Source organism: Schistocerca serialis, chromosome 4 (assembly GCF_023864345.2).
Source record: "Schistocerca serialis cubense isolate TAMUIC-IGC-003099 chromosome 4, iqSchSeri2.2, whole genome shotgun sequence".
Lineage (NCBI taxonomy): Eukaryota > Metazoa > Arthropoda > Insecta > Orthoptera > Acrididae > Schistocerca > Schistocerca serialis.
In genome coordinates this window covers 352,872,815-352,900,727 of record NC_064641.1, presented here as the reverse complement: position 1 = coordinate 352,900,727, position 27,913 = coordinate 352,872,815, and the positions used below count along the sequence as shown (strand labels likewise).

The following is a 27,913-nucleotide window of genomic DNA, read 5'->3' as shown; positions in this document are numbered from 1 at the left end:
AGGAATTAGGCTGGTCACAGGTGCCTAGAACTAGTCTAATTCCTAGCCTCTGCGCAGAGCCTGGTGAGCCACTTCTTAGCATTTGGTGAGAACTTCTCATGATGAGCCATCTCCGACTGTCATGTTGTCAGTGTTTGAGCTGAACATCGCAATCAGTGCAGGTTTAGTGGTCACAGGACTGCTAAGGTCTTTTCAATTCATTTGAAGATTCTTTGGTGTAGCAGACATACCAGTTCTCAAGTGGGGATGGCACAGATCCCCTCCCTGAGTGATTGACAGGCCCAATATCATAAAGGCAGGAAGTGACAGCATTGCACCTCAACTCTGTAAAATAATGAACCAATCATTTGATGAGGGCTGCTTTCCAGACAGACTGAAATATGCTGAAGTCTGTCCAATCTACAAAAAGGGAAAACAAGATGATTTAGTAAATTTCCGCCCAGTGTCTATACTCCCAGTTTTCTCTAAAATAGTTGAACGAATAGTATGTAATCAATTAGAAAAGTACAATAAGGAAGGTAATATTATTCTCAATAACCAATATGGGTTTAGGAAGGGACGAAACACTTTACAAGCTGTAAATGAACTAATCTCCAAAGTAAGTAAATGCCTTGACAACAAACAAAGTGTATCTGGTATTTTTTGTGACCTCTCAAAGGCGTTTGACACAGTAAACCATAAGCTACTGCTCCAAAAATTGGGTACCTATGGCTTCCATGGAAAATCTATAAGATGGTTTTCATCTTATCTCAAAAACAGATACCAAAGGGTGATGATACATCAAAAGGGAGAGAAAACTTGCTCTAGCTGGAAATAAATGCAAGCAGGCATGCCCCAGGGCTCGATATTAGGACCACTTCTGTTCTTATATTACATAAGTGACATGCCTAGCAAAGTAAATACAGATACAATACTTTACGCAGATGACTCAACTGCTGTAGTCTGCTGCAAAAACACTGACGAATTAGTAAGGACCACGAAACAAACTCTACAAGAACTTGAACAATGGATGAAAGATAATGCAATGAAATTATATCTTGAAAAAACCCAAATCATACACTTCAGGACCAAACAAACTACTGAATGTCTATCACAAATAGAATATTCAGGTAAAGAACTGACCACAGTTGATTCTGTAAAATTTCTTGGGTTAACTTTAAATAAAAACTTGCAATGGACCGACCATGTGGACAGTTTACTGAAGAGAATAAATAGCAATGAGGGTACTACACAAAGTAACGAATTTAACAGTGAAGAAAACTGTATACCACGCGCATTTCATAACACTTAAAAGAAATGGAATAATATTTCGGGATGCTGAAAAGACAAACCTCCTTCAAATCTTCAAACTAAAAAAAAAAAAAAATCAGAGCAATGACAGGAACCAATAGTAGACATTCATGCAAACCACTATTCAAAAGCCTGGACTTCATGACAATCCCTTCATGCAAACCACTATTCAAAAGCCTGGACTTCATGACAATCCCTTCCATCTTCATATATGAAATACTTCTCTTTTCAACGGAAAAACTCACATCTGTTTGAAGGAAATACATTCACACATGCCTATGAAACTAGACATAAATTGAAATTAGAAATCCTTGGGTAACAGAAGAAATATTGAATTTAATTGATGAAAGGAGAAAATATAAAAATGCAGTAAATGTAGAAGGCAAAAAGGAATACAAACGTCTCAAAAATGAGATCGACAGGAAGTGCAAAATGACTAGCAGGGATGGCTAGAGGACAAATGCAAGGATGTAGAGGCTTATCTCACTAGGGGTCAGATAGATACTGCCTACACGAAAATTAAAAAGACCTTTGGAGAAAAGAGAACCACTTGTATGAATATCAAGAGCTCAGATGGAAACCCAGTTCTAAGCAAAGAAGGGAAAGCAGAAAGGTGGAAGGAGTATATAGAGGGTCTAATCAAGGGCGATGTAGTTGAGGACAATATTTTGGAAAGGAAAGAGGATGTAGATGAAGATGATATGGGAGATATGATACTGCGTAAAGAGTTCGACAGAGCACTGAAAGACCTGAGTCGAAACAAAGCTCCGAAGGGAAAGCAGAAAGGTGGAAGGAGTATATAGAGGGTCTAATCAAGGACGATGTACTTGAGGACAATATTTTGGAAAGGAAAGAGGATGTAGATGAAGATGATATGGGAGATATGATACTGCGTGAGGAGTTCGACAGAGAACTGAAAGACCTGAGTCGAAACAAAGCCCCGGGAGTAGACAACATTCCATTAGAACTGACAGCCTTGGGAGAGCCAGTCCTGACAAAACTCTACCATCTGCTGAGCAAGATGTATGAGACAGGCGAAGTACCCTCAGACTTCAAGAAGAATATAATAATTCCAATCCCAAAGAAAGCAGGTGTTGACAGATGTGAAAATTACCGAACTATTCAGTTTAATAAGTCATGGCTGCAAAATACTAACACGAATTCTTTGCAGATGAATGGAAAAACTAGTAGAAGCCGACCTCGGGGAAGATCAGTTTGGATTCCGTAGAAATATCGCAACACGTGAGGCAATACTGACCCTACGACTTATCTTAGAAGCTAGATTAAAGAAAGGCAAACCTACGTTTCTAGCATTTGTAGACTTAGAGAACGCTTTTGATAATGTTTACTGGAATACTCTCTTTCAAATTCTGAAGGTGGCAGGGGTAAAATACAGGGAGCAAAAAGCTATTTACAATTTGTTCAGAAACCAGATGGCAGTTATAAGAGTTGAGGGACATGAAAGGGAAGCAGTGGCTGGGAAGGGAGTGAGACAGGGTTGTAGCCTCTCCCCGATGCTATTCAATCTGTATATTGAGCAAGCGGTAAAGGAAACAAAAGAAAAATTCGAAGTAGGTATTAAAATCCATGGAGAAGAAATAAAAACTTTGAGGTTTGCCGATGACATTGTAATTCTGTCAGAGACAGCAAAGGACTTGGAAGAGCAGTTGAAGGGAATGGATAGTGTCTTGAAAGGAGGATGTAATATGAACATCAACAAAAGCAAAATGAGGATAATGGAATGTAGTCGAATTAAGTCGGGTGATGCTGAGGGAATTAGATTAGGAAATGAGACACTTAAAGTAGTAAAGGAGTTTTGCTATTTGGGGAGCAAAGTAACTGATGATGGTCGAAGTAGAGAGGATATAAAATGTAGACTGGCAATGGCAAGGAAAGCATTTCTGAAGAAGAGAAATTTGTTAACATCGAGTATAGATTTAAGTGTCAGGAAGTCGTTTCTGAAAGTATTTGTATGGAGTATAGCCATGTATGAAAGTGAAACATGGACGATAAATATTTTGGGCAAGAAGAGAATAGAATCTTTCGAAATGTGGTGCTACAGAAGAATGCTGAAGATTAGATGGGTAGATCACATAACTAATGAGGAAGTGTTGAATTAGGATTGGGGAGAAGAGAAGTTTGTGGCACAACTTGACTAGAAGAAGGGATAGGTTGGTAGGACATGTTCTGAGGCATCAAGGGATCACCAGTGTAGTATTGGAGGGCAGTGTGGAGGGTAAAAATCGTAGAGGGAGACCAAGAGACGAATACACTAAGCAGATTCAGAAGGATGTAGGTTGCAGTACGTACTGGGAGATGAAGCAGCTTGCACAGTATAGAGTAGCATGGAGAGCTGCATCAAACCAGTCTCAGGACTGAAGACCACAACAACAACAACATAAAATACTGTAAAAACTTAGGTTAAAGACTGACGAGTCACCAATGTTCTCAATCGAATGATTGTATAAAAACATGTTATGTGTCAATAAAGTATCTTATCTTATCTTATATTATCTTATCTTGGGCATGGCAGAGTAGAACAAGCTCTCCATTCTGCATTTAGTTTTAGAATGAGATTTTAATGACATTTTGTAGTATCCAGAGCACATGGTGATTTTTACTGATGGATGAAGCAAATGAACAATGTTGGGTGTTCTGTTATCTTCCCACATGTTGCCATTAAACTCCGCTGGCCAAGCAACTTTTAATGTACTATGCAGAGCTGTGGATGGTCAAGATCGCACTGGGGCATATGAGACTTCTTGGTAGAGGGAAGTTTCTTGCCTGCACTGACTCTCGTCAAGCTCTGCAGGCTATTCAGCCAATTTTCATAGTAGATTGGACAGTTCAGACTGTCTGTGACACTATCCACATCCTGCACATGCAGAAGAAACAGGTGGCCTTCTACTGGGTCCCTGGACTGATGAGTATTGAAGGGGAATGGAGAAGCCAACAGAGCAATGAAAACAGAGTGCTGGGAAAATACAACAGTTCAAGTCACTTACAGGCTGTCGTGTCATGGGTGAGTGTTTGCTTAGTGGGAAAGGCAGTGACTGGAAGTGGATAACAAAAGGCTGCTGTTGGTCAAACCAACTGTTCAGCCATGGGACACTTCTTTTGAACTAATCTAGGGACAAAGTGATCCTCACTTAATTTCGCACTGCCCACTGCTTTTTGATGCATGCATATCCCTTGCTGCTAGAAGATCCATCGTAATGCAGTGTTTACTACATCATACTCACAGTACACCTTGTTTTAACATCGTATGTGTTGTGTACAGATAGGAGGGAAGCCTTTGGTCTACCGAGGGACTTACCCTCCATTTTAGGTGATGACAGAACAGTGGCAGGACAATTGATTTTGATTTTGATGCATGCATATCCCTTGCTGCTAGAAGATCCATCGTAATGCAGTGTTTACTACATCATACTCACAGTACACCTTGTTTTAACATCGTATGTGTTGTGTACAGATAGGAAGGAAGCCTTTGGTCTACTGAGGGACTTACCCTCCATTTTAGGTGATGACAGAACAGTGGCAGGACAATTGTTGACACCTTGTGTGGCATCAGGACTCCCGCCAAGTTTAAATGCACAGAGAGTTTAATGTGCATTTAGTGGCTACCTCATTCTTTTATTCCCATGAACAGTTAACTTTCTTACTGACTCCCACTGTTTTATTAATTCTTTTAACTTGTGACAGCATTATGACTAGGTCTACTGGGACTTCCACGTGCCATTTCTATTGCTGTGGGTATCATTATATGATCTTTGCTTTTTGTTTTAACAAAAATACTCCTTGTTCCCCAGTACTGTGATCTTGTGCAAGGGCACTGATGACCAGGATGTTTAGCACCCATCAATTTTAAATTCATCCATCCATACATTTACATACATTCTGTGTGAGCATCATTGTTGCTTGTCAACATTGCTCAAAGGAGGTGCTGTATGCTTATTACAGAGTCTGGTATATAAATGAAAATAATCAGTTTTTGGAAATATAATATAATTGAATGGATAAAAAATATATCCACTAAGTTATGTCAAGAGAAAGCACATAGAAAAGTTATGGAAACGTACAAGCCAGTGGCTCCATCTTGTTGTTCAACACTTCCACCGGAAGGAGGAGCCACTGGCTATGAAGGTTTGCACATTTCAATAATTTTTTTGTATATTTTCACCTGCTGCTGCTTGGTGAGTAAATTTTTTAACTGTTCAATTGTAGTATATTACTTGAATTCGTTACAGCTGCAAATTAAAGGGACAAAATCTTAAAACAAAGTAAAAATAAAGGTAGTTGTAACAAGGTTGATATGAACAGAAAGAAGGCTTTTTTTATTGTATGTATTTGAGTGGGGTTTGCTCTGTTGGACCTAGTGGTAATGTGCTTCTTATGAGCAGCTGCCTTAACCACTTTGGCCATCCAGATATGATCCCTTATCGACTCAAATTTCCAAGTTACTGCATGGTCCAGCACAAATTTTCAACTTTTGCCATTGCATTACTACAATCCCTAGCCACTCATCCTTTCCCTTTCCTTCTCTTTCCCCTTCCTACATTTCATGTGTACAGTTTGGTATTGTGTGACAAATTTTAGTTAGCAATAGTAAATATTCTGTTCGAAAATACAAAAGAAGAGGTTACTTGTCAAAGAGACTGGGAAGACAGTAAAATACCAGTTAATTACGTCTTTGTTAAACAGAGATTTAAAAACAATCGACATGGTGAAAAGTATTAATGGTATTGATCAGGTTATAAATGTAATAACAGTGAAGAGTACAGTGAACTTAATGAAAATATAAGCCCTAATAAAGGCAAATGAATGAAGGGTTTAAAGACAGTTATCAGTTTGAAGCTTCTTTTAAACATGAATTTGAAACTGGTAGAGACTAAAGTTACAATGCTTAGCAATAGACTGCAAGGCAACCTAGTGGATGATGAATGGCTAATCATTTTGAGTGAAGAAATTAGAGACAACAAATAAAGTGTAGCTATAAGAAACAGCAATAAAGGAGTAGTTGCACTCAGTAGTGGTAAGAGGGTGCCTGATTCTGCAACTGTATGTTCAGTTAAAAAGTGGCTCCAGTTGCTAATAAGAACTTTATTAAGGCCGCATGACAGTTTTAGGCCTTTTCAGGTGTGCCTGAAAGTTATGCTGTAGAGAAGCATCATCAATCAACATAACTTTCAGATACACTTGAAAATGGTCTAATATAAGAGCCAATACCGCTCGGATGTGCTTAGTGAAATTTTTACTACAACTGAAGCAGCTTTTCATTAATTATCAATGAAATTATTTTTACCATTTAGTAAGACTTTATATTTAATAATTTTTAAAATGTTGTGGTCCTCAGTCCAAAGACTGGTTTGATGCAACTCTCCATGCTAGTCTATCCTGTGCTAGCCTCTTCATATCCGAGTAGCTACTACATCTGTCTGAATCTGATTATTGTATTCATCTCTCGGTCTCCCTCTATGATTTTTACCCCCACATTCCCCTCTAGTACTTAACTTGTGATCCCTTGATGACTCAGAGTGTCTCTTATCAGCCGATCCCTTCTTCTAGTCAGGTTGTACCACAATTTTTTCTTCTCTCCAATTCTATTCAATACCCCCTCATTAGTTACATGATCTACCCACGTAATCTTCAGCATTCTTATGTAGCACCACATTTCAAAAGCTTCTATTCTCTTCTTGTGTAAACTTTTTATCATCCATGTTTCACTTCCATACATGGCTACACTCCATACAAATACTTTCATAAAAGTCTTCCTGACACTTAAATCTGTTCTCGATGTTAACAAATTTCTCTTCTTCAGAAACACTTTTCTTGCCATTGCTAGTCTACATTTTATATCCTTCCTACTTTAACTACCATCAGTTACTTTGCTCCCCAAATAGCGAAACTCATCTACAACTTTAAGTGCCTCATTTTCTAATCTAATTCCCTCAGCATTACCTGATTTATTTTGACTAGATTCCATTATCCTCATTTTGCTTTTGTTGATGTTCATCTTATATCTCTTTTCAAGTCACTGTCCATTCCGTTCAACTGCTCTTCCAGGGCCTTTGATGTCTCTGACGGAATTACAGACGCATCGGCAAACCTCAAAGTTATCATATTAACAGAATATTCCGTCGGTTCTTGGTAGAACAACATTATAATAATAAATGAAAAGCACCAGTTTGCTTTTGTTCTACAACATTATTTTTATTGCTAACTGGTTTTCGGCTTACAAGGCCATCTTCAGACATTTACTGAGTATTATCACCAAAGAAGTTAAATGTTAGCAGACAACATTGGAAGAGAAGTAACACATCTAGAGTGAAGTAGAAACATACAGTGAGTAACATCTTTGCAATGAAATAGTAAAAACTGAACAGTACATAAATAACAATGGAGTTGACAGGAAAACCTTTAGCACAAAATAGGAATGGCATGCCTCCATAACAGTTTCTATTAATAAACAAAACTAATAAAATAAGATAAAATTAGTACTAGACAAGGCTGCATCAATAGGTATGAAACATGGAGAGTGATACACAACCAATTAAAAAAGAAGAGACAGTTGTCAATGTAAATACAGAATATTTGACAACTGTCTCTTCTTTTTTAATTGGTTGTGTATCACTCTCCATGTTTCATACCTCTTGATGCAGCCTTGTCTAGTACTAATTTTATCTTATTTTATTAGTTTTGTTTATTATTAGAAACTGTTATGTAGGCATGCCATTCCTATTTTGTGCTAAAGGTTTTCCTGTCAACTCCATTGTTATTTTTGTACTGTTCAGTTTTTACTATTTCATTGCAAAGATGTTACTCACTGTATGTTTCTACTTCACTCTAGATGTGTTACTTCTCTTCCAATGTTGTCTGCTAACATTTAACTTCTTTGGTGATAATACTCAGTAAATGTCTGAAGATGGCCTTGTAAGCCGAAAACCGGTTAGCAATAAAAATAATATAGTAGAACAAAAGCAAACTGGTGCTTTTCATTTATTACTCAAAGTTATCATTTCTTCCCCCTGGAGTTTAATACCTAGTCCAAATTTTTCTTTCGTTTCCTTTACTGCTTGCTCAATATACAAACCAAATAACATTGGGGATAGGCTACAACCCTTTCTCACTCCCTTCTTAACTGCTCCCCTTTCATGCCCATTGATTCTTATAACTGCCATCTGAATTCTTTACAAATTGTAAATAGCCTTTTGCTCCTTGTATTTTATCCCTGCTACCTTTAGAATTTGAAAGAGAGTATTCCAGTCAACATTGTCAAAATATTTCTATAAGTCTATATAAACACAGATTTTCCTTGCCTTAAGCTATCTTCCGTGAGAAGTCATAGGGTCAGTATTGCTTCATGTGTTCCTACATTTCTCCGGAATCCTAACAGATGTTCGTCAACATCAGCTTACACGAGTTTTTCCATTCTTCTGTAAAGGATTTGTGTTTGTATTTTGCTGCCACGATTTATCAAACTGATAGTTCAGTAAATTTTACACCTGTCAGCACCTGGTTTCTTTGGAATTGGAATTATTATATTCTTCTTGAAGTCTGAGTGTATTACGCCTGTCTCACATGTTTTGCTCACCAGATGGAAGAGTTTTGTCATGGCTGGCTCTCCCAAGTGTATCAGTAGCTCTAACGCAATGTTGTCTACTCCCATGACCTTGTTTTGACTTAAGTCTTTCAGTGCATTGTTAAATTCTTCTCGCAGTATCATATCTGCCATTTCTTCTTTGTCTATGTCCTCTTCCATTTCCTTAACATTGCCCTGAAGTACTTTGCCCTTGCTTACACCATCTATATACTGCTTCCACCTTTGTGCTTTCCATTCTTTGCTTGGGACTGATTTTCCATCCAAGCATCTCTACAGGTGATTCGTTCTCTTTTCTACAAAGGTCTCATTAATTTTTCTGTAGGCAGCATCTATCTTACCCCTAGTGTTATATGCTTCTACATTCTTACATTTGTCCTCTAGCCATTCCCGCTTAGCCGTTTTGCACTTCCCGTCGATCTCATTTTTAGGTTATAAAGCCTTTTGCGTACTTCATTTATTGCAATTTTATGTTTTCTCGTTTCATCAATTAAATTCAATATCTCTTGTGTTCCACAAGGATTTCTACTCACCCTCATCTTTCTACCTACTTGATCCTCTGCTGCCCTCACTATTTCACCTCTCAAAGCTACCCATTCTTCTTCTACTGTATTCCTTTCTCCTGTTCTTGTCAATAATTCACTAATGCTTCATCTGAAACTACCTACAACCTCTGGGCCTTTCAGTTTATCAAGGTCCCATCTCCTGGAATCACGCCTTTTTGCAGTTTCTTCAGTTTTAATCCGCAGTTCATAATGAATAAATTGTGGTAAGAGGAAATGTCTTATAAATTTTAAAAGAAGGCAAATTAATTGTATGAAAACTGAAGTCTTCTCGTTTTTATTGATGTAGAGAGAAACTGTTTCCTGAACCAGTCATTCGGAACATGGTGTACCAGGTCCTCCAAGGACTTGCTTTTATGCATAGGCATGGATTTTTTCACCGTGACATGAAACCAGAAAATTTGCTTTGCATGGGACCTGAACTGATTAAAATAGCTGATTTTGGTTTAGCCAGAGAAATAAGGTCTCGTCCACCTTACACTGACTATGTATCAACTAGATGGTAAGTTTCTTTCCATCATATTAAACAAGTTTAGTTCTTTGCTTGTAATTTGTTGACGGTTTCAATCAATAGTATGAATAAGTTGAGGTGATTATTTTAAATCTGATTAGTTCATATTGTTTACAGCAACTCTCTATTGGTGACATTATTAAATAATTTTTCTACAATGCAATTTGTGGCATACCTTACAGGTACCGTGCACCAGAGGTCTTGCTGCATTCCACAAACTATAGCAGTCCAATTGACATTTGGGCTGTTGGCTGCATTATGGCTGAACTATATACGTTTCGCCCATTATTTCCAGGAAACAGTGAAATTGATGAAATATTTAGAATTTGTTCCATCCTTGGCACTCCAGATAAGGTACAAAGTTACAGTATTGAAAGTGCTGCTGTTGGTTATAGAACTGCTCTATTGGTTCCACTTAAATTTTGAAAATGGTGGATATTAAGTAGGACATTTTTACTGAAGGTTTGAAAAAGGGTGGGGAGGTTTGACAACGTGTAGACTATCCTAGAATGTTCACAAAAGATATTTGAGGAGACTTAGTGAGAGATGTGCAAGAACAGTTACAGAGAGTCCCTGGCATTAAGACTATTACAATTTGTTCAGTGTAATCAAGTTATTTGTTTGAAATGTGTATCACTGTTGTTTGGGACTTATGATAAGATATGCATTCTTGCAGGAGATTTAGAAACATGTTAGAACTTTAATTTATGTTACTGGCTCATTCCATACTGTAGTGAGAGATCACAATTATGAACCATCGAACCTGTAAGTAATTAAACTGACTGAGTTTTTTAGGACAGCCTGGTTCACTGAAGTATTACAGTGTTTACATCTCCCCACTTTCACTGAAATAGACCATTATTAAACAATGGAAACTCCACAATATTAGGAAAAGAATACCGTATTTACGCGAATCTTGTCCACTTTTTTTACCATGTGAAATACTAAAAATTGGGGTGCACATAAGATTTGATGGTGCATTAGATTTGAGTACAAACTTGAATTGTTCACCGTTATTTCTTACCCCTTGTGATCTGGAGTACTAAAACATTTATTTAACTCTAGAGAAAATATAGGTATGGTATCTGTGAATTAAAGAGAGAAGATGTAAATTGGGTAAGAAGTTATCAAGTTAAAAGAGCTGGTAATGTGTTTTCATTATGCAATGGAAGGCAAGCAGAGAAGAATATTGTATGAAGCTACTTTCAAGTGTAAAGTAATTTAAAGTAATTCTTTATGCTGAAAAACATGCTAACAGAAGGGCAGGAAGAGAGTTCAATGTAGCTGAGATTAATGTTCACTTATGGAAGAAACAGAAATTGAGATTATTTGCAACTACCACTACTAGAAAGAAATTCACTGGACCTCACAAAGGAAGACATCCTGACATTGAAGTAAATGTTTTGGAATTCGTCTGAGAAAGGAGGAACAATGTGCAACATGTGACCAGTGACACCATAGTAAAAAAAGCAGAAGAAGTGGCTGCAGCTCTTAATATTCCGAAGCAAGATTTTAAGACTAGCCAGGGATGGTTGATTGCTTTATGAAACAAGTGGGCTTATCTCTGTGATGCTGTACAATATGCCAAAAGCTTCCACAGGATTTTGAGAAGAAACTTCAAGAATTTCAGCAGTATGTTATCACACTCCGGAAATTTTTTGATGGGCCAAATAGGCCACACTGATGAGACTCCAGTTTGGTTTGATATGCCATGTAATTACACGATTGATGAGAAGGGTACAAAAGAAGTTACCATCAAAACATCTGGGTGTGAAAAACTGTGCATAACAGTAATGCTGGCAATCACAGCTGATGGGAAAAAACTTCCCCCTTCTTTAATCTTCAAGCAAAAAACTAGCCCCAAGACTCCGAAAGCTGTTCCCTAATGACGTCAGTCTTCGGAATCAAGAGAGGGAATAGATGACTGAAACTTTGATGCTTGACTGGCTCTGAAACGTGTAGGACATGGGGGTATTGTGACAAAAAAAAAGTTGCAGGCTGTGCCTCATCTTATAACACTGTTCAATAAATGCTTGCTTCAAGTATGTATTAGGTAATGATAATAAAGATATGACTCAGTTATGATCCCAAAGCCATTAAATCATAGCAATCCATAAGTTTTGAGTGTTCTTTTGGAAAGATGAAACTACTGTGTACTAGACTTCAGACCATGGAGACATCCATGATTTTAATAAATACCAGTTTTTAGTATGGTAAGAGAAGACCATAGATAGGTGATGAAATAAATTATATACTGACCATTGAAAATGCAATACTGGTAAAATACACTGTTGGGATACCATCAACATAGCTGAAACATTTGACATCTTATAGTGTCCTGTTCTGTATGCTTGTTAAGGAAGCTGAATGTCTCAAAATGGCTATACATGGTTTTCTGTATTACTACTAACAATGGAAAACTCCCCGTCAAAAAAAATAAAAATAAATAAATAAAAAAAAAATTAAAAAAAGTAAAAAAAAAAAAAATGGAAACAGTGAATGGTCAAAGCACATGAAGTGCAATATAGAGGAGCCTGAGACAGCAACTTTGTTGTAGTCAAGTGGTTACAGTTCTGGACTGCCATATGGGTGCCCCCTGTTCAAACCTCCCTCAAACCTCCCTTGTGCTACTTCTTCTTCTTCTTCTTCTTCTTCTTCTTTTTTGTATTCAAATTTGTGTCTGTTGTGGTGTAATGTCTAATTGCAACAGTGAGGTGTAATGAAGTGATCTATAATGACAGTAGATTCTGCATGACTACTCTATTAGCAGCCGAGAGAAAGTGGCTTTCAAATGGGAATTGCAAATGTTTGATGACAAGGTGACAAGTCAACCAAATCCTTCACTGAAAAACAACATCTGGTATGTCATACACGGCATTAGTGACAGAACGTGTGTCCAATTTAGGTGTTCGTATGAATGTGATTGTGATCACTCTCAAGGAAATGATGAAAACAATACATTTGTTGCATAAGCTGTAGTAAATGAACGAGGCAGTTTCACAATCACACAGTTTATCTGTGCTCTGTCAAACCATATATTTTTAACATTTTTGAAGTTGCATTCCATTTTGAAGTTTTGACTCTTGAATTCCTTTGTTGTAACATAGTTCACATCCATCTGTTTGTTGTTTTTATTTCTGTGAGATGTCTGTGTGGTGTCTAGTGCCACGCAAAATACTCACAGTGAAAAATCATCCAGATCAAAATGTAAGTGTGTAACGTGTGAAGTCCATCCTGACAAAGCAAAACTAGTTGAAACTATTAATTCGTTGCAAGAAATTGTGCGCAGATCGTTGGCAGAAAACAAAGTGTTAGCTGATAGATTCAAATGTCTTGAAAATGATCATAGAAAACTAAAAACTGCTGAGCAGGGTGTAAGTGAATTTGACAGAAATAAAGTGTACACAGTGACCGAAGATTCCGTCGCCATTTCTAGTTTTCCAACACATTCTGGGTGTACCGGTAATGCTAACCATAGTGCAATCATTTCATCGTCTTTAGTAATAAATTCTCCTGCCGTGCTCCAACAAACAGTAGGCCTATCTACAAAAGATCAAATCGTGCACCATCTGAAAGAAAAGTCTATTATTAAGCAAAATGTGGAACCTCGGCGGCCAAAACCGTCACTTGTAAACAGAAGCAAGGTAAATTCAACATTCAAGATGACAGTTAATTTAACTAACACCGCAAATGCAGCAAGAAGAATAAACGTATGTTTAATGGGTGATAGTCATCTTAGAGGCCTTGACCACGAAATAAAAAGCATAAACAGTGAAGTAAATGCTTCAGGTTTTATTAAACTTGGCGCTCGTCTTGACCAAGTGCTTTCAACTGTAAATAATACCTCTCGAAAGACAATGAAGCAAGACTTCATGTAATATGTGGTGGTGCAAATGACGTCGCACACAACGATGGTTTGCATGCTGTTAATGCCCTAAAATCTGCTCTAAACCATCTAAATGACTCAAACGTCATTGTTCTCGATATTCCACACAGGTATGATTTGCCTCAATTCTCGTGTGTAAACAGGGCAGTAGCATATACAAACAGTCAATATGCAGAAATTTGCAACCGTTACGCAAATGTACAAATGGTTAACGTGCAACATTTTAGTAGAGATCTTTACACCACTCACGGCCTTCACCTTAATTGGCGCGGAAAAAGTCACTTAGCGTCCATTATTTGTGAAATTGTCGTAAATGCTAGGAACAACGTATACTCAAAACACACACATTCGAAGAATGAGTGCTCCACAACACAAGAAGACTGCAGGAATGGGTATAGACAGACAACATTGGACAAATGGCTGCTGAAAACACCAGGTAAAACTGATTCTTCCCAGGCTCCCAGTACATGGGAACAGACCAACTTGAATAAATGGATAGTGAAAAATACCAAACCCACTCTGTCAACTGATATTTCTTTTTTAGGGGTAAATGTATAAGTGTTTCTGGTAGGGTGACACGTCCATCAAGAGTTCAACAATCCAAACTCACTTTCAAATTAATTCAGCAGAACTTTCAAAGTCTTGGCAATAAGCACCATGAGTTGGATACCATTGCAGCAATTGATAACCCTGATGTTTTAGTTATGAGTGAACACTGGTACACAGATGCGCTAATTAGTGTATGCAAGCCACTTTCCATGATCTTTTGCTCTGCCTTCAGTAGAAAAGAGAAACGTGGTGGTGGGGTAGCTATCTTTGCAGCCAGTGGTAGTAATTATAGTGTATTGAGGGTGTAATAGAAATAGCAGCAATTAATTATAAGTGGGGGAAAGAGAACTTAATTATTATAGGCCTATACAGACCTCCATCTGGTAGCCTAGATAGTTTCTTTGATGTTCTTAATGAACTGCTTGTTGACATTGACAGTAAACACTGCAATAAAAATGGCTGGGTTAACATAATACTAACTGGAGATATAAACATTGACTTGTTGTCCAATGACTCTGTATCTAAAAAACTAATGCTAATACTAGCTCAATTTAACTTAACATTTCTGATAAACGAGCCCACTAGAGAGGTCAATAGTGTAAAAGCATGCATTGACAACATTATAACTAACATGTCCCACTTTACATGCAGGGCATCAGTTCTGAAGCTTGCCATTTCTGACCACTATGCAGTAAAGGTATTGATAGAAGCTGAAAATCTTCATGTCAATAGAAAAGAGAAACAATATGTGACAAAAAGAATCACCAATGACGACAATGTTAAAGATTTCAACAGTTTGCTAAAAGGCTTAAAATGGGGTGGAAAAAACAGCATTACTTTCAGTGAGTTTTCATCAGATTTTTATTATTGCTTCAATGTCTCATGTCCAGAAATGACCTTTACAGTAAATGACTGCAAAAAGATACAAAAAAATAACTGGATAAAGCATGAAGTAAAAACAGCAAGAGAGAAACTTAGACTTTTCCAATATGTTGTTGTTGTGGTCCTCAGTCCTGAGACTGGTTTGATGCAGCTCTCCATGCTAATGTATCCTGTGCAAGCTCCTTCATCACCCAGTACCTACTGCAGCCTACATCCTTCTGAATCTGCTTAGTGTATTCATCTCTTGGTCTCCCTCTACAATTTTTACCCTCCACGCTGCCCTCCAATGCTAAATTTGTGATCCCTTGATGCCTCAGGACATGTCCTACCAACCTATCCCTTCTTCTAGTCAAGTTGTGCCATAAACTTCTCTTCTCCCCAATCCTATTCAATACCTCCTCATTAGTTACGTGATCTACCCACCTAATCTTCAACATTCTTCTGTAGCACCACATTTCAAAAGCTTCTATTCTCTTCTTGTCCAAACTATTTATTGTCCATGTTTCACTTCCAAACATGGCTACACTCCATACAAATACTTTCAGAAACGACTTCCTGACACTTAAATCTATACTCGATGTTAACAAATTTCTCTTCTTCAGAAACGCTTTCCTTGCCATTGCCAGTCTACATTTTATATCCTCTCTACTTCGACCATCATCAGTTATTTTGCTCCCCAAATAGCAAAACTCCTTTACTACTTTAAGTGTCTCATTTCCTAATCTAATTCCCTCAGCATCACCCGACTTAATTCGACTACATTCCATTATCCTCGTTTTGCTTTTGTTGATGTTCATCTTATATCCTCCTTTCAAGACACTGTCCATTCCATTCAACTGCTCTTCCAACTCCTTTGCTGTCTCTGACAGAATTACAATGTCATTGGCAAACCTCAAAGTTTTTATTTCTTCTCCATGGATTTTAATACCTACTTCGAATTTTTCTTTTGTTTCCTTTACCGCTTGCTCAATATACAGATTGAATAGCATCGGGGAGAGGCTACAACCCTGTCTCACTCCCTTCCCAGCCACTGCTCCCCTTTCATGTCCCTCAACTCTTATAACTGCCATTTGGTTTCTGTACAAATTGTAAATAGCGTTTCGCTCCCTGTATTTTACCCCTGCCACCTTCAGAATTTGAAAGAGAATATTCCAGTCAACATTGTCAAAAGCTTTCTCTAAGTCTACAAATGCTAGAAATGTAGGTTTGCTTTTCCTTAATCTAGCTTCTAAGTCGTAGGGTCAATATTGCCTCACGTGTTCCGATATTTTCCATTTGTCTGTAAATAATTCGTGTTAGTATTTTGCAGCTGTGACTTATTAAACTGATAGTTCGGTAATTTTCACATCTGTCAATACCTGCTTTCTTTGGGATTGGAATTATTATATTCTTCTTGAAGTCTGAGGGTATTTCGCCTGTCTCGTACATCTTGCTCCCCAGATGGTAGAGTTTTGTCAGGACTGGCTCTCCCAAGGCCATCAGTAGTTCTAATGGAATGTTGTCTACTCTCGGGGCCTTGTTTGGACTCAGGTCTTTCAGTGCTCTGTCAAACTCTTCACGCAGTATCGTATCTCTGATTTCATCTTCATCTACATCTACATCTTCTCCCATTTCCATAATATTGTCCTCAACTACATCGCCCTTGTATAGATCCTCTATATACTCCTTCCACCTTTCTCCTTTCCCCTCTTTGCTTAGAACTGGGTTTCCATCTGAGCTCTTGATATTGATACAAGTGGCTCTCTTTTCTCCAAAGGTCTCTTTAATTTTCCTGTAGGCTGTATCTATCTTACCCCTAGTGAGATAAGCCTCTACATCCTTACATTTGTCCTCTAGCCATGCCTGCTTAGCCATTTTGCACTTCCTGTTGATCTCATTTTTGAGACATTTGTATTCCTTTTTGCCTGCTTCATTTACTACATTTTTATATTTTCTCCTTTCATCAATTAAATTCAATATTTCTTCTGTTACCCAAGGATTTCTACTAGCCCTCGTCTTTTTACCTACTTGATCCTCTGCTGCCTTCACTACTTCATCCCTCAGAGCTACCCATTCTTCTTCTACTGTATTTCTTTCCCCCATTCCTGTCAATTATTCCCTTATGCTGTCTCTGAAACTCTGTACAGCCTCTGGTGTAGTCAGTTTATCCAGGTCCCATCTCCTTAAATTTCCACCTTTTTGCAATTTCTTCAATTTTAATCTACAATTCATAACCAATAGATTGTGGTCAGAGTCCACATCTGCCCCTGGAAATGTCCTACAATTTAAAACCTGGTTCCTAAATCTCTGTCCTACCATTATATAATCTATCTGATACCTTTTAGTATCTCCAAGATTCTTCCATGTATACAACCTTCTTTTATGATTCTTGAACCAGGTGTTAGCTATGATTAAGTTATGCTCTGTGCAAAATTCTAACAGACGGCTTCCTCTTTCATTTCTTAGCCCCAATCCATATTCACCTACTATGTTTCCTTCTCTCCCTTTTCCTACTGTCGAATTCCAGTCACCCATGACTATTAAATTTTCATCTCCCTTCACTACCTGAATAATTTCTTTTATCTCATCATACATTTCTTATATTTCTTCGTCATCTGCAGAGCTAGTTGGCATATAAACTTGTACTACTGTAGTAGGCATGGGCTTCGTGTCTATCTTGGCCACTATAATACGTTCACTATGCTGTTTGTAGTAGCTTACCCACACTCCTATTTTTTTTATTCATTATTAAACCTACTCCTGCATTACCCCTATTTGATTTTGTATTTATAATATGCATTGATAAATAATAACAATAATAACAGACTTAAGGTAGAATTTAAGAACTATCAGGATTACTATAAAGATCTTCTGCTAGAAACTAAAAGTAAATATGTAATCAAAATGTTAAGAAACTCTACTAACACGGTTTAGCTGTTTGGAAAGTAGTAAATAGCTTTAGGGATTGTAAGGATAGATCAACAGTGATTTTACTATAAACCATAAAGGGCATATCATGAAATGTCAATGTCAGATTGCAAATGTTTTTAATGAGTACTTTTCTTCTGTTGGAAAATCTGTCAATGACCATTTTAAGAATCTTCAGCATAGATATAGGGGCATTCCAATCAAACAAAGCATATACTTGGCCCCAACCAATAACAAGGAAGTCAAAAACATAGTAATGTCATTAAAAAATACAAAATCAGCAGGCTATGATGGATTGTCTATCAGTACATTGAAAAGATGCATAGACAACATATCTGATGCCATGGCCACAGCAGTAAATGATGTAATTGCATCAGGTTGTTTCCCAGATAGTCTAAAGACAGCACAAGTAACCCCAATTCACAAGAAAGGTGATAAATCTAAAATTGAAAACTACCGCCCCATCTCAATCTTACCTGCATTTTCTAAGGTAGTTGAGAAAGTTATTTATACTAGACTAATGACATTCCTGAGTCAACACAATTTAATATTTGAAAATCAGAATGGCTTTATGAAAAACAAGTCAACATCAGTAACAGCAGCACAATTAATAGACAAAATAATAACAGCCATAGAGAACAAGGAGTATGTAACTGGAGTGTTCCTTGATCTAGAAAAAGCTTTTGATTGTGTCAACATCACCATATTACTTGCCAAGCTGTGGAACCTGGGTATCAGAGGAACTGGCTATGAGCTAATAAAATCGTATATGAGCAATAGAAAACAATATGTCTTGCTTAAAACAAACAGTGGGTCTTACAAATCTAAAATTACTGATATCAAATATGGAGTGCCTCAAGGTACTGTCTTGGGACCCCTTCTTTTCTTGATTTATGTTAATGATATACAGTATTGTTCTCCTAACTGTACAAAAATACTGTATGCAGATGACACATCAATAGTGTGTAAACACAAAGACTATGAGAGTCTGGAGGTACAATGCAACAGTGTAACTAATGAAATAGTCAAGTATTTTAATGAAAGCCATCTAAATGTAAGTGCTTCAAAGACTGCAATGATGGAATTTAACGCAAGGAAACAAATAGAATTTAACATGAAATTATCCATAGGAAATGACATTGTAAAAAAGGAAAAATGGACAAAGTTCTTGGGAATTACAATCCAGGACAGCCTCAAATGGGACATGCATATTGATTCCTTAGCATGTAAGCTGTCGAAGAATGTGTTTGCTATAAATATGATTAGCAAATATTGTAAGGACATGTGTGTACTAAAAACTGCTTATCATGCCCTATTCTCATCAAACTTAAACTATGCTGTAGAAATATGGGGTGCAACAACTCAAGCCAACCTAAGTACATTATTAATACTACAGAAAAAAGTTATCAGAATTATTTGTGGTGCCAAACCTCGAGAATCATGTTGAAATCTGTTCCCAAAAGTAGGTGTGCTTACCATTATAGGTGTATACATATTGAAAGTTATATTGCTTGTGAAAACAATAAATTCCAATTTCAACTGTGACCTGCACCAGTGTGATACAAGGCAAAAGTTCAGACACCATGTAAATAGCCACAGAACAGCTTTAGATGAAAAAAAAAATGCACTTCATGCTGGGCTGAAGCTAGCCAATGCCCTACCAAAAAGTCTCACAACCCTTCCTACTAACAAATTAAAAGATCAGCTAAAAAGAATTCTAATTGAAAACCCTTTTTATTCCCTAGACGAGTATTATATCTGTATGGAAAGTGCTTCATAAGTATGTCAAGCTCGTGGTTTTAAGTAACCTACAACTAATATAATGTTGTTAAAAACAATATTTGTAATATTGTGATTGTATACTACCAAAAGTAAAATCCATCAAAATGTAAAATTTATTAATACAAACAAATCTTTAGTTTGTAATTTATAAACTGACGTATTCAGAAGAATAATCTGTATGATGTCCTGAAACTGTATTATTTCTAGGGATTGTATTTGATTATTCGATGTTGAATAAATATTATTATTATTATTATTATTATTATTAACTGCCAAGACTACAGAAAGAGAACAAACATTTCAATGACTGGATGGACAGTTCGTACTATTCTGGAAAAAAAAGACCGGGGGGTGGGGGGCACGGGGCACGAGATGGATTTGAACATGGCAGTCCAACACCATGGCCACCTTAGCATGACACTGTTACTGTATCAGGCTGCACTATATTGAACTTATTTTCCTTCAACCTTCACTGTTTCTATTTTGCTTTTTTTCACATTTCAGTACACTTCCTTCCTGTTTTCACGCTTGATCTGTGTTCAGTTATTGACGGACTATCCACTGAGCCATCTTACCACAAAACCTGAGGGGACTGTGATGGGGAGCTTCCCTAGTAAGAAATGACTTTTAAATGGCTGACAACTGCTGTAACAAATATCAGAAAAATTGCTAAATGATGTCTGTGAAGTTTGGTGTGTAGCTCCCATAATCTGGGATATCATCTTGAACTTTTGTTAATACCCTTGATGGAAGCCCATGTGCTGACAGTGTTAATACATGTGCAAATGATATTGGTGGTTGTAACAAAAAACAGCAGAGCAAAACTAGATGAGTCATCATACCAAACAGTAAAACTAATACTGGAGTAATGGCAGTATTATGAAAAGAATAGATTGCTACTCACCATGTAGTGAAGATGTTGAGTTGCAGACATGCACAACAAAAAGAGTGCTGTGGGTGTTTTGAGTCACAAATGATTGAGTGGACATGCAGCCAAAAAATTCTATTAAATCCAAAAACATGTTTTGTTAAGAAGTACTGGTGTGTTCAGCACTACCCCTGCAGGAGTACTATTGGTGTTCTTAGCAATATGTGTAGTGGGCATGAAGGTTCATTATGTTAGTTTGTGTTATAGGTTATGGAGGCAGCACATCACAATGTGTACAAATACTCTCTACAACACACCCTAAACAAAAACAAGTTGAGGACTGGGTGCTAACATAATGGTAACATGACTCCCACAGAGTAGTGACATGACTTGGACACAAAGAAACCAGCATATTGCATATAAGAAATTTTTCCAAGTGTGCATGAGTGACTCCGTTTGAGATATGCTGCCCAATCAAAGAGTATAATATGATTTATGACCTAGCATACCCCATACACTGTGTAGAATTCAGAAGAGTTTTAATAGAAGATTTGAGTAAGGTCTGGAAGGAAATGCAGAACACACTGTTATAGAATGCAACAGATATATAAATATATGGTCTCCATATGAACATTGATGAATGAAGTTCACAACTTACAGCATGATGAAAAAAACTGAAACTCTTCAATATTGTAGCTTATACATCTACGTACCCACATCTGGTAATTCCTTTCCTGTTCCACTTGCAAATGCATTGAGAGAAAAATAACCATCTATAAGCCTCCGTACAAGCCCCGTTGGCCTCAAATGCCACCAGATGAGATGGCGCAATAGTTAGCACACTGGACTCACATTTGGGAGGATGACAGTACAATCTCACATCCGGTCATCCTGATTTAGGTTTTCCATGATTTCCCTAAAATCGCTCCAAGCCAATGCTGGGATGGTTCCTTTGAAAGGGCACAGCCGACTTCCTTCCCTGTCCTTCCATAATCTGATGAGACCAATGACCTCACTGTCTGGTCTCCTCCCCCAAACCAAACCAACCCAACCCATCCCTCAAATGCCAGTTCTCTAAATTTCAGCTGCTTCATCATATGAATGGTCTCTCCCCTTCTGAGATTTACATTTGAGTTCATGAAACAACTCTGTAATACTTTTTTTGCTCATTGAATGTACCAGGAACAAACAAGCAGTATGCCTCTGATTTGCTTTGATATCTTCATTCAATTTGACATCTGACTTGGTGGATATACCAAACACTTGAACAGTACTCAAGAACGGTTCACATCAGCGTCCTTCTTCTGTCTCCATAATGGATGAGTCTTTCCTTCTCATCCTGTCTGGTAAGTCTCCCCTGACCTGGGGTTCTGGGTGACTTTTCTGAATTATACCCCTTTCCCTACACCTCTCCAGTCCTTTTCCTTCACCCGTCTTCCTTCCCCTTCACCTCTTCTGCCAGAAGAAGGAGTCATTGGCTCCAAAATCTTGTAAAAGTTAAATCCTTTTGTGTGTATGTTTCCCTGCCGCTGCTTAGTGAGTAGATTTTTCACCTATCCATTTACATTTTACAGGGTGTCCCAAAAAGAATGACCTGATTTTAACTTGTAATAATATTGAGACAGATGTCACTAGGTAATGGAAACAGTGCTGGATGTAATCGGCATGGTCTAGAGTTTCAGAAAAAATCTGCTAGGTGTCGCTACGAGTGCTGGCATGGAGCATGAAGCCGGTCTCGAAAAATATGGCGTCCACACAACAGAAGGCGTATTATGTTATTGAATTTAGTCATACACAATCAGTGATCACAGTTCATCAGGTGTTTCATATTCGATTTTGTGCTAAACCGCCATTACCAAAGGACATTTGATGGTGGTATAAACAGTTTGAAGAAACAGGGTGCCTCTGTAAAGGCAAAAGTCCTGGGCAGCCATGCATTCCTGAACAAACAGTGGAACAAATCCGATGAGCATTTGAGCAGAGCCCCTGCAAGTCTACGTGTTGTGCTAGCTGAGAAGTTGCGTTACCACACATGACAGTGTGACGTGTTACGGCATCGTTTAGCCATCAAACCATACTGATTGCAACTGGTACAAGCTCTTCGAGATACTGACAAAGTGAAGCAAGTGGACTCTAGCAATGCTTTTCTAGAGGACATGGAAGAAGACACTTCTATGTCACAGTTGATATTCAGCGATGAGGCAACTTTCCATATTAGTGGTAAGGTTCGCCGTCGTAATGTGCATATATGGGGGCTCGAAAATCCTCATGAAACAATTGAACACGAATGTGATTCACCAAAAGTGAATGTTTTTTATGCTGTTTCACAAAGCAAGGTTTATGGACCCTACTTTTTTGAGAAAGAAACTGTAACACGAAAATCATATCTTGCAATGCTATGGAACTGGTTATTCCCACAACTTAACTCTGTCAATTTTACCTGTCAGCAAGATGGAGCACCACCACACTGGCGCAACAACATGTGCAGTTTCCTCAATGCCAACGTGCCTCAACATTGGAGAGGGCGTACAGGACCATGAGACCAGGCTTGACACTCTTGGCCTCCTAGATCCCCTGACTTAACACAATTTGATTTCTTCCTGTGGGGATATGTTAAACAATGTGTTTATGTTCCTCCATTACCTCGTGACATTGATGAACTAAAAACCAGAATATCAGCTGCTGTAGCTTCAGTGACAGAAGACACCTTACTCTCAGTTTGGGATGAATTCGGCTATTGGCTAGATGTTGTCTGTGCAGCCAATGGAGGACATATCGAACATTTATGATGGATTTTTATAAACTTCTGTCTTTTCTGAATAATTTAGTATGCAGTTTGTTGGTGTTAAGCCCTTCTTCCTAATAAATAATTCTATTTAAAATTGGGTCATTCTTTTTGGGCAACCTGTATTATCCTTAATAGATGAGCTACACTTACTCTCTCAATAAAACAAAGTTGAGCATTCACCTTCCCTACTACCAATCTGATTTGCTCATTCTATATGATTTCTCTTTGCATTGTTAAGCCCAGATATTTAATTGATGTGACTGTGTCAAGCAGCACCATACTAATGCTGTATTCGAATGTTACAGGATTGTTTTCCTACTCATCTGCATTAATTTACATTTGTAAACATAAGTCATCTTTAGAGCAAGCTGCCATTGATCACACAACTAGAAATTCTGTCTAAGTCATCTTGTATCCTCCTACAGTCACTCAACAATGCCACCTTCCTGGACACTTCAGCGTCATCAGCAAAGTCATCTTGTATCCTCCTACAGTCACTCAAGAGTGACACAGTCTTGTACACTACAGCAGCATCAGCAAACAGCTATAAGTTACTGCCCACCCTGTCCATCAGGACACTAATGGATATAGAGAATAAGTATGGTTTATCAGACTTCCCTGAGCCACTCCTGACAGTAGTCTTGTCTTTGATTAAATCTCACTGCCAAGGATAACACTCTGGGTAAAAAAAAGTCTTTGAGCCATTCACATAACAGGGCACCTAATCCATGTGCTCAGATCTTCATCAACAATCTGCAGTAGGGCACTATGTCAAAGACTTTTTGGAAATCCAGAAATATAGAATTTGCCAGTTGCCCTCCATCCATGGTTTGTTGGATGTGACGCACAGAACTGTAATGATCCAAAGCACAGAAACAAAGTTTTGAGAAAAATAGATGTTTATGTAAATCAAATTTATATAGAAACCACCAGTCTCATAGGTTTAAACTGTTTTTCAACCAAATCTCAATATCCTGTACCTGTTACAGAAAAATAATGTGCCCACTTTGTTATGAGATGTTATTGATATTTAAGCCTATATTTAGTATTAACATTAATTCAGAAAATTTCCATGTATAAGCTAGTGTCTCTCAACTGTCGTAAGGTTTATAATTAATGTGAAATTAGAATCAAAACATTGTCCATGAGAAATGCTCTCAAAAATTACTAATAATTAGAATCATAACATTGCCCATGACAAATGTTCTAAAAATTACTAATAAATAATGGATAATAAATGTATCATACACACAATTTTGACATACTCCAACACTTCATGGTCATTGTTATCATAATTTTCATAAAGCACATTCTGTGGCCTACATTTCAGATAGAACTGCCAAAACACCTTCAATTGTGAGGTAGTATAGTACTGCTTCATACATGATGTAGCCATGAAATTACGTTTCCAAACCTTAACAACAATTGAATAGTGCAGAATAACAAAATTATGCCTTGAGTCCTTATGGAAATGAATATCTGAGAAATCAGTGAGGCAGCTTTTCTGTACATGTTCATATACACATACAGATAATGCTGGTTCACCATAATATCAACAGACATCAGGAGAATTTGTACTTGCCACAATCTCAAAAGCGATGATGACGTGCTTTAGGCTCTTATGGTTCTCAGTGCCTCATATCATGTGAAAAAATTGCAAGCTGAATTTTGCAATAGTGATGCTTTCTAAATCCATGCTGATGGTGGAAAAAATTTTTTATGTCATATACTTTGTTACATAATTTGTTATATTCAAACTTAGAATGTGTTCAAGAATTATGCAGCAAACCAATGTTAAGGATATTGTATTGGTCTGTAATTATGCTGGTCTGCTCTTTTACCTTTGTTACATACAGTGTAACCCTGCTCATACTCTTTTCAAGGGACTTCAAAAAATAGGATAAAATGCAGGAAAATGTAAAACATGAGGAATAACATTTTAAACTGTAAAAGTTACTGTTATAATATCAAGTTTAACACATATATTTCAGAACGACACAGCACATATAAGTCACAGAGTAAGTTGACAAGCAAGACATGTGTACACGTTAGCATTCGAATGAGCGCTGAGTCCCAGTCTAGCGGCCGCTGCTCGGCTGGCTGCTTAGGTGGCGCAGCTGCTGCATGGCTGGCAGACAGCACCACACGTAGAGGCCGTGCGTAATTGCGCGGCAGCGCTTTGAATGATCGGCGAGTCACAACAGTTTTCCCCCCTTTGAAATTGTTGCAATGGTCCTGATGGAGGAGTCCTGGAGATGGCTAACGTCCATAGGTGTTGTTTGACTCGCCGTAAAGTCTCGAGGAGGAGGCTTCCCGTACGGATGGAAGTGTCCCCGATGATAATGGGTCGAGATGACAGGAGACGTAGGGGTCGAATCTGCTGGGGCCCCATGCACCAATCTGCCTGTTGTGGCAAGTCCAGTTGATATAACAGGAGACAAGAGCGATGTGTCGGCGTCCGTTGGACGAGGAGGCGAGTAGATTGGTTCTGACATAGGCACGTCTCCTGGTGGCGTCCGTTCTTGTGCTGGCATCGCGATGACGGTGAGAGGGCTGCGTTGTGAGTATTGAGAGATGCCAAGATCCCGAGCATCAGGTAGAGCCGAAGGTGGTGTAGCGGCATTCGGAACAGGCGTTGCCAGCACACGAGGCCGAAGCTGGTCCGAATTATGCCTTGCAACACCCGTGTCCGTCTGGATTTCATACAGGCGTCGGCCACGGTGTCGCAAGATGCGGCCCGGACTCCATTTTGGCCGCCTGCCATATCCCCGTACCCGGAAGAGGTTGTCGGCGGTGAACCGGCCAAGTGAAGGCACCCGCAGCTGTGAGGTGGAAGGCCGCAGAAGATGAAGTAGCGTGCGGGGCTGTCGGCCATGTAAGAGCTCAGCCGGGCTGTGGTCGCCCATGGGATTGAAATGGTAAGAAGCCAGAAATTGGAGAAGCGCATCATCAGCAGCAGAAGAAGTCAGAAGTTTCCGCATCTGAGCCTTAAATGTGCGGACCAGTCGTTCAGCCTCACCGTTTGATTGTGGATGGAATGGCGGGGCCGTGACACGCATAACGCCGTGACGAGCACAAAAATCCGCAAATTCGGAAGAGTCAAAATGCGGACCATTATCAGTAACAAGAGTAGAGGGGAGGCATTCCAAAGAAAAAATGTGGGCGAGAGCACTGGTGGTTGCCGCGGTGGTAGGCGACGTGCAACGGACAATGAAAGGAAAGTTAGAGTAGGCGTCAATTACGAGGAACCAATAAGTACCTAAAAAGGGTCCTGCAAAGTCAGCATGAATGCGCTCCCAGGGTGTCTCAGGCGGAGGCCACGGTGACAAAGATGACATCGGTGTAGCGGCCTGCGACGCACAAGGGCCGCAGGCAGTGACCATGTGTGCAATTTCAGAGTCGATGCCAGGCCAGTGCACATGATGGCGCGCTAGAGATTTTGTGCGAGACACACCCCAGTGCCCTTGGTGAAGGAGGCGCAAGACCAAAGCACGCAAAGACGCAGGTACCACAACACAAGGCGAAGCGTTGTCAGTGGAAAGGAGGATAACATCATCCCTAGCCGTGAGGCAGTAGCGCAAAGCGTAGTAGTTCTGCAACGGATCAAAATCTTAGCGGACGGGCGATCTGGCCAACCCTTCTGAATACAGCGTAAAACCCGGGAGAGGGTAGGGTCAGAACCCGTAGCAGCCGCCAGCCTGTCCCCAGTGATGGGGAACCGTCCACAACCCGCTGCTCGGCAATATCCAGGTGGAAACACAAAAGTTCGTTTCTATCGAATGCCAGATCAGGACCCATGGGAAGGTGAGACAGAGCATCAGCATTTGCATGTTGAGCCGTTGGCCGGAAATGAATCTCATAATTGAAACGAGACAAGTAAAGAGCCCAACGCTGGAGGCGGTGTGCAGCCTTGTCGGGAAGTGACGTTGATGGATGAAACAAGGAAACAAGTGGTTTGTGATCCGTAACAAGATAAAATTTTGAGCCATAGAGAAAAACACCAAACTTATGAAGAGCATAAATAATGGCCAAAGCTTCTTTTTCTATTTGAGAATACTTTTGTTGGGCATCCGTGTGCGGTTTGGAGGCATAAGCAATGGGTTGTTCCGAACCGACAGAAAAACGGTGCACAAGGACTGCCCAGACCCCGTATTGAGAGGCGTCTATGGCAAGAACAAGATGTTGGCCAGGTCGATAAGTAGCCAGGCACGGGGCCTGTTTCAGCATAGTCTTCAGTTTCTGGAAAGCCACACCGAATGACGCGGACCAGTGAAAAGGCACGTTTTTATG

General features: G+C 38.8%; 1 protein-coding gene across 3 annotated transcripts in view; it reads left to right on the top strand.

The window, feature by feature from the left end:
- Positions 1-27,913, top strand: part of LOC126474136 (serine/threonine-protein kinase dyf-5) — a 283,860-nt gene that overhangs the window by 80,548 nt on the left and 175,399 nt on the right. For all 3 annotated transcript variants that reach the window (XM_050101575.1, XM_050101573.1, XM_050101574.1), the window contains 2 exons: positions 9,740-9,952; positions 10,144-10,315. In XM_050101575.1, the coding sequence (XP_049957532.1) occupies positions 9,740-9,952; positions 10,144-10,315 (385 nt within the window). The remainder of the gene's footprint in view (positions 1-9,739; positions 9,953-10,143; positions 10,316-27,913) is intronic.